At 36.2% G+C, this 8,721-nt stretch overlaps 1 protein-coding gene across 1 annotated transcript in view; it reads left to right on the top strand.

Moving 5' to 3' along the window:
* Window positions 1-565: 565 nt before the first annotated feature.
* Window positions 566-8,721, top strand: part of LOC123590710 (NKG2-A/NKG2-B type II integral membrane protein-like) — a 45,491-nt gene continuing 37,335 nt past the window's right edge. Inside the window, exons 1-3 of the mRNA XM_045464146.1 lie at window positions 566-800; window positions 1,126-1,203; window positions 1,668-1,721. Coding sequence (XP_045320102.1) covers window positions 614-800; window positions 1,126-1,203; window positions 1,668-1,721 — 319 coding nt within the window. The 5' untranslated portion in view covers window positions 566-613. The remainder of the gene's footprint in view (window positions 801-1,125; window positions 1,204-1,667; window positions 1,722-8,721) is intronic.

Here is an 8,721-nt window from a genome sequence, read left to right as displayed (position 1 = left end):
TTCTTAAATTTAAGAATTCTCAGAACTCCTCAGATGTTCAAAATAAAATATCACTTTGATAGCACTGCAGTCCTTTTTTAGAAACACAATTTCAAACCACAAATAAAAGTCATTTGCAACAGGAAATTCCTATATGTGCTAAAAATTATATTCTCCCATCTTAGGGGACTTAATTTTTAACCAGTAATGGGTTTTAACATTGTCAAAATTGATACAACACTTTTTTCCTAATACACTATTTTAATTACTCTGGTTATACTAATAGTGTTGAAATATGTCTGTGGAATCTGACCTTACGTTAATGAGGACACTATTATTCATGAATTCCTTTCTTCTTCACTAATTTAGTGCTTTACATGTTTTGCAACCAATACTATTCTGCTATTATTGTAAACAAAAAACATTTATTCTATCATGAAACACTTATTTCAATCTCTACACAAGTTAGTACCAGACTTTCTATTGTTCAACTGCAAATGAGGAGTCTCGCTCACACTGCACCCCATCCGGTGTCACTGGACTAGCAATGTCGTCAGCACATGACACACACTCTTGATCAAGACCTTCAGGGCAGTTTCATCCACATTGTAGCTGACACTACTCAGCTCCAGACATGGACAACCAAGGCGTGACTTATGCGGAACTCCATCATGCTAAGGGCTCAAAAAGACAGCAAGTGCAACCTAAGGGCACGAAAAGTTCCATTTCAGTAACTGAGGAGGAGATAACCTATGCAGAATTGAATCTTCAAAATGCTTCTCGGGACCTTCAAGGGAATGGCAAGAACTCTCCCTGCAAAGGTAAAACATTTAATACAGACAAGTATGTCTGTTTTAGGATTTGAAGTTGGGGTGTAGGGGTGTAGGGAAAGAGTAGGAAGTGATCTCACATAGTTTTCATTTGTGAGGACCAGAGCTGGAGGTTGGAAATGGTATTGTAATTGAACGCATTGGTAAATTCTGAGAGAAGATTCCAATGATAGTGATGGGTTTGAGGTGCAGGTTATTGTATGTGATTCCCTGTGCATTGTGGGTTCTCTTGTTTGTAAATCTCCTAAATGATTGTTTGCGGGCATCCTTTCTCACTGTTTGCCTTTCTCTTCCTACTACTAACCATCATGTCCAGAGAAGCTCATTGCTGGTATCTTGGGAATCCTCTGCCTCGTCTTGATGTCCACTGTGGTAACAATAGCTGTTATCCCCTGTAAGTACGTGTTTGAATGACTAAAAGGGAATTTTCACCTTACTGATCATCAGTTACTTGACATAGTGTGCAAACACTTTGAATTTATTACCTCATTTTAATGCATTTTTAATGCATGCTCTAAGTGTGGAATGATTATTTAGAGTTTATCTAAAGTAGAAATAACAGAATACATTTAGGGAGAATTAAACACATATTTGGATTTAATAACTCAAAGGCAAGTCACACAAGAGACTTTATGGTGAAATACGCATTAATTCTTGAGATTGCTTAAACCAAATATTGTAAGAGATGGTGAGGTTTGGTTTTTTAAGCTTTTGAATTATTTTCTCTCTCATGTTCCTTACTGTATTAAATTTTTCTAGTAAAATAGCACACCCAATTTTAAACTAGGAAACTCAACTTATTATATGATTCATTTCATTTAATATTATGTTTTTTTGAGAATTGCTTTAATGTTCTAGCTACTGAAGGACCAGCGCAGAACAAAACATCCCTGGAAACGACAATCCAGAAAGGTACAACATCCCTTGCAAAATTCTGTTATTAGGTTAGTGTCTATTTTAGCTCTACCTTCAAGTAGGCAAAGATGATAACAGATTCTTTTGGAAAAAGTGAATTCAAAAATCGCTTAATGATCACCATACCTGCTGTTAACAATTGCCTCACATTTCCTCCTTCTATACCATGATAAAACATAAATCATTCCATGAAGATGGTTTTGTTCACTGACTCTCATGACATGTAGAGATGGACATTTTTGTGGTCGCTTTATTTGGGCACTTATTAGGAGATGAAAGCCTAACTCTTCTCTGAGTGTGTGTGTGTTTTGTTTTAACTTTATCAGCTTGTGAGGGTATATGAATATGGCAGGTACACATATGTGTATCCATATACAGTATGTCAATTTTCATTTTGTAATATTCAAAGCTTTTTGGATAACATCTCGTATTATCTCTCTCCAGCATGTCTCTGTTGTCATTGTCCGAAAGAGTGGTTTACGTATTCCAACAATTGCTATTATATTAGCACCGAGGGAAAATTATGGAAGGAGAGTTTGACGTCCTGTACTTCTAAGAACTCTAACCTGCTCTACTATGATGATGAAGAGGACAAGGTAAGTTTTCAAATGTTTCCTGATTCTATTGAAAGCTTGTCATTAAATGGGGCTCCTGAGTGGCTCAGTGGATTAAGCCTCCAACTTCGGCTCAGGTCATGATCTCAAGGTTCCTGTGTATGAGCCCCACATCGGGCTCTGGGCTGATAGCTCAGAGCCTGGAGTCTACTTCAGGTTCTGTGTTTCCCTCTCTCTCTAATTCTCCCCTGCTTGTGCTCTCTCTCTGTGTCTCAAAAATAAATAAATGTTAAAAAAAATTAAAAAGGAAAAGCTTGCAATTAATATTATGCTTGTAGAGTTTATCCATGTTTTTATATGTATTTTTAGTTTATTACTTTTAGTCTTTAATATTCCATGGTTTGACTCTATGACACATTATTTATAGTTTTATACCTTGAATGCACATTTGATAATTTCCAGTTCTTGCTTTTCAACGGAATCTTTGCTTCTAGAAATGCTCTTTTGTCTGAAATTAACTTTACTATTTAATTTTACAACACATCAAGGAAACTACGCGTATGATTGTGCACATTGATTCCAATAGACTTAGAATCACACAATTCTAAATTACATCATGAGACTGAAGTTTAGAGCCTTTATCAGGCCTGCCCATTTTCCTTTTATGAAATATCTCTGCTTATTTTGGGGCTGTATATCAATGGAATCATTCAGGGTGCACTTTTATGTGGGTCTCCCTTCTCTCCCAGGTACTACTTGTAATCCATCTATATTAACACACTTGTCTACAGTTTGTGAATATTCACTGCTCTCATATGAATATGAGATTTTAAAAACCTTTCTCAGAAATTTTGTTCCTTTTTCGTATGTGGGTATTATGAATAATTATGTTAGGAAAAGTCTTTTCTATGTCTTCCTCCACATATCACATTGATAATCATTTATTGCACATAGCGACATATTATATATTTATGTAAAATAAATGTATGGTGTTTGTAATAAAATAATAATGTGTAAGTGTAACATAATCATATTCATGTATAATTATACTACACTTCCCTGTAAGCATTAGTAGGAAATTGCACAGACATAGATATGTGTACGTTTCACTATAGTAAATTATCCCTACATTTTTCTATTTTATGGTGTAAAATACATTATACCAAATAGGCTTTTGATCCAAAACTCAGCAGTCTCAGAAAAATTCATTAAAGGTTCTGATGGTTAGACACACTACCATTTTCCTGGGTTGTAAATCTCAAGGCTATTCTCCTTTGTGAGAATGAGAAGTGCTGGGTTGTGTCTCTTGCCCATTTCTCCAGGACGGTGTCTTCTTTCCACTTCTCAGAAGTCTTTGTCATATTTTAGACCTGAGCTCTTTTTTGAGCATTTAAGATGCAAATACCTGCATCTGCATTTTCACTCTCATATAGGAGTCTTTTAATGATCAGAATTTTAATGTTACCATGGTCCTACTTAGTGTTTTGTACATTACAATGAGTATTATGGACCTATTTTAGAAGTTAGCCAAAATCATGAATAGAATTTCCTGTATTATTTTCCTGCATTTACCTTTTTCTTTATTTCTTTATGTTTAACTTTCCATGATGATTTATGATCCAACTAGAATTCATTTTTTGTGATGCTTTATGTCTGAGGCTGTGAGATAAGAGTGAAAGTTGTATATTTCTACATCATAACCTCATTGACGGAGCATCATTTATAGCAAAGTAGGTCTTTTCTTCATCAGTAACTTTATATACATAAAGTTATATATATATGTACACATGTGCTCTAATCTCCTTGATATAAGCAATATAGATATTATATATCTTTATATAGATGGATTGTATATTCATAGATCACAGTCTACACAGTCTATCACAACCCACAGCGGTTCGAGTAAAATGTAGAGACTTACTTGCCTTTATGGTCCATTACCGTGTCCCATTTATACTACAAGTGGCCTAAATATTTCTCTGCTTACATGGAGAATCACATGCATGTTATAACTTTGCTTCAACTGATACTTTTGCTTCAAATATCAAACAATTTCAAAAACACAGGAGGTGAAGGAAAGTCCATAATACCTGGTAAGGATTTTATTCTTACGTTTGTCCTCTCTTTCTTCCTTATGATCCAAAATGCCTTCTTTTACCATGTATTCTCTATAGCAATCCTTTCATTGTGTTCGGGGCTACTTTTACTGTTAGAGAAGCATTCACAGCCCGAGGAGCAAGACTGTTCCTGTCAAGTTCATTTCTCAAAAAACAATCCACTCTGTATATCAGTATCAGGCGTAGGTTTGAACTGTATTTTTGAGTGTCTGTGCTTCATCTCAATTTATTTTCTGTACCTCTCCATTCACAAGGCATGTCTTGAGGTATCAGAAAAGCCTAAGGGAGGTTATTTTTTGTGTTTCGTGTTTTGGGGGTGGTGGTGAATATTTGGAACAGGGATGCTCAGCAATTTTTTCATGTAAATTAATGCTATTTGCCTCCTCAATTTACACTATTTCAGCTTAGGCAAGTTTTCATAGGAACAACCTACTGTCAGAGAGAAGGGAAATCTGTACTTCTAACAGTGCTCTACTGAAGCCAGCTCACACTGGTTTCTGAACACAAACTATGCATCTCTTTACCTTCTCGGCTTTCATGCTTTCACACTGGAAACCTGAAGGGAAGCATTCATGGAGACCTTGTACCACACACATTAACAAATGCTAAAAATATAAGGTTCATAGTATAGCTCCCACCATACAGTGTTATAATTATGGCTGCAAATATCTTTTCAAGAAATTCAGAGAGGAAAATTCATACGCAGATCTATACATTTACCGACCTATTTATCATTTCTGGTGATCTCTAATCCTTCTTGCGGATATGCGTTACCATCCAGTGTCATTTTACTTGTAGCTTGAAGAACATTGTTGAAAGGCAGGTGTAAGAAAAAATTCTGTTCGTTTTTGTGTCTGATGTGGGGTCTTTATGCATCTTGTTTTCTGAAAAACTATTTTCTGAATGTATAATTCCTGTTTGACAGGTATTTTTGCTTTGTTTTGGTTGTTTGTTTATTTGTTGTGTGTGTGTGTGTGTGTGTGTGCGTGCACGCACAGGTAGTGGGTTTCTTTCTTTCTTTTTTTTTTCCACTATTTTCCTGGTGATAGCTCATCTTTTAATCATATTGTTATTTACGTAAATATAATGAGTTGTTTTTCTCCTGCCCTTGTCAAGATCACCTCTTTTTGTGGGTTTGACTTTGATTATATTTTTTAAGCTGTTGCAGAAAATACCATGACCCCATAACATAGAATTTAACACATTACCCATGTTAAAAAAATAGCCTAGTGTCTTAGATCAGTTTTAGGTTCATAGCAAAATTCAGACATAGCACCGATATATGCTGTATTCCCCTACTGTCTATGTGTCAATGCAGGAGCAATTCATAGACTCTCTCATTTTCAGAAGCCTCAGTGGGGTGGTTCACTTGCTACAACTAATACACCTGTATTGACACATCTTTACTAGCCAAAGACCATAGTTTACTTCAAAGCTTACTCTTGAGGTTGGGCATTTTATGCTTTGGAAAAGTATATAGTGACATGTATCAAACATTATGGCGTTCTACAGAATAGTTTCCCGACCTTCAAAATCCTCTGTGCTCCCCCTATCCATCCTTCCTTCCCCCTAAACCCTGTCAACCACTGATCAATTTACTGTCTCCAGAATTTTGTTTTTTCCAGAGTGTCATATAGCGGGAATCCTATACTCTCGCACATCTTACATTGCGTTTAACTAGATCATCCATCGTAACCAGTTGAAGCACCCAGTTTAAGTTAGGAGTGCTAACTATCACATTGTTGCAAAGAATATCTAGAGTCTCCCCTTGTAAAACTGGAACTCAACTCACTGCACCATAATTCTCCTTCAACATTTTCCCCTCAACCTGAACAACCACTATTCTACTTGTTTCTATCACTTTTACTACTTTGGATACTTTCTATAAGTGGAATCAAACAGGTTTTTTTTTTTTTTTTTTTTTCATGTGTATGACTGCCTTCTTTCACTTAGCATAATGTCCTGGAATTTCATGCATATTGTGGCAGGCGATAAGATTTCCTTCCATTTACAACTGAATAATATTACAGTGTTATGTGTATACCACGCTTTCTTTCTCCATTCATCCATCAGTGGACATTTGGGTGGCTTCTGCCCCGTGGCTCTAATGAATAATGCTGCAGTGAGCACGGGTGTATATCTATCTTTGAGACCTTGCTTTCAATTCTTTTAGATAGTTTCCTACATGTGGGATTGCTGATTCATGTGGTAATTGTATTTTCGATTTCTTGAGGAGGCTCCATACATGTCTTCAAACGGCTGACTGATTTACATTGCCAACAACAGTATGTAGTCTCCTCCTTGTCGACCTCTTCACTGACCCTTTTTTTAAAACTGTTATTTGTTGTGAGAGAGAAAGAGAGCAAGCAGGGGAGGTGGAGAGGGAGGAAAGGGAGAGCATCTGAAGCTGGCTCTGCATCGTCAACACAGAGCCTCATGTGGGGCTCAAACCCACAAATGTGAGATCATGACCTGAGTCAAAACCAAGAGTTGGAAACTTAACCAACTAAGCCACCCAGGCACCCCAAGCTTTTTTTTTTTATATATAAAATTGATCCTAATGAGTATGAGGTAATAACTCATCATGATTTTGATTCGCATTTCTCTGATCATTAGCATCTTTCCATATGATTTTTCACAATATATATTGTCTTTCGAAATATGTCTTTTTAATTTCTCTGTCCATTTTTTAATTGTGTTTTGGTGTTTGATGTTGTTGGTACTAAATTGTAGACTAATTATATATTTTAGATGTGATTCCCTGTTTGATATATGATTTGCAAGTGTTTTTTCCACTCTTTCTTCTCATCATTGATCATGCCTTTTAGTGCACAGATGTTTAGGTTGATATAGCTCATTTGTCTACAATGGACTTTTCCTTTGTGGTCTGGTTTTGGTGGAGTTAATTTTAGTATACGGTGTAAATGTAAACATCCAGCTTCATTCTTCTGCATGTGGGAAGTCAGTTTCCCAACACCTTTTGGAAAAGATTCTGTCTCTCCTTATTGAATGGTCCTGGCATCTTTATCAAAACTGATTAGACTGAATACACATGAGTTTGTGTCTGGATATTTTTAAGGGATTGTTTCTTTGGAGGATAGGGTTTGTGTCTTTCTGTTCCTTCATCTTGCTGCTTATATCCTGTTCCAGTCGGAACTAGTGTGCAGGGCAGGGATATGGATTCTGTCCTAGATAATGTGGTATAAGGCTGATGGAGGTGGAAGACGTGTCACCCATCCCTGATTTTCACACTGACATGAGTCACTTCACAATCCACTCTGTTCCCTCAAGAGTATTTCTTCGTCCGTATTTGCCAGTGTTCTTTGGTCATTTCATTATGGTGTCATGAGACATGGATTTGTACGTGCTCATTCTGTTAGCAGTTTGCTAAGTCTCTGCTGTCTATAAATATTTTAAATGATATTAGTAACCTGTTCACTCATCGTGACTTAAGACTGTTGTCCTGCTTTTTTCTGCCTCTGTCGTTCTTCTCATATTCTACTTAGACTTACACTGGCTTTCCTGATACTGTTTTGAAAGTCTCTGAATTGTGTAAATTCTTCTCTTTTTTCTCTCTCATCCTAAGATATAAATAAATTTTGTTCCTCCTTGAAATTCATCAGTTTCTTTTCTACTTCAGTGGATTTTCCATTTCCGGTATAGATTTATGCACTGAGATTCTCTGTGGTTTCTTCATATAGTTTTATTTCTCTATTGATATTTCCTACTTGCTAAATTGCTGCCATCACATGTTCATGCAATTATTTCAACTAAGTTTCCTTTATAGTTTTCATATATTTATAAATATGAATTTTATTTTTATTATTTAAAAAAATTTTAATGCTTTTATTTATTTTTGAGAAAGAGAGAGACAGAGCATGAGCAGGTGAGGAGCAGAGAGAGAGGGAGACACAGACTGGGAAGCGGGCTCCAGGCTCTGAGCTCTCAGCACAGAGCCAGATGCGGGGCTCAAACTCATGGCCTATGAGATCATGACCTGAGCTGATGTCAGACGCCCAACAGACTGAGCCGACCAGGTCCCCCTAAATATTACTTTTAGTTACTTTTGTTCTAATATGTGGAACAACTTATCCCAGCAGACGTTTCTATTGACCTATGCTTTCCTTTCGTTGGAAGACATTTTTAAATTTGTCTATATTTTTTTTTACTTCTTAGGTAGACACTTTTTAAACATATACTTCAGTAAACATGCATTGCATGTCATTTTTCCTAGATTTACTATTATTTGTTGCCAAACATTTATGGCTGAATCTTCTCCGCTGAAGCCTGTCTTGATAGTTTTGTTCAATGTTTTCCAAATTCTTA

This window comes from Leopardus geoffroyi, chromosome B4 (genome assembly GCF_018350155.1).
Source record: "Leopardus geoffroyi isolate Oge1 chromosome B4, O.geoffroyi_Oge1_pat1.0, whole genome shotgun sequence".
Classification (NCBI taxonomy): domain Eukaryota; kingdom Metazoa; phylum Chordata; class Mammalia; order Carnivora; family Felidae; genus Leopardus; species Leopardus geoffroyi.
This window is presented reverse-complemented; position numbering and strand designations above follow the sequence as displayed.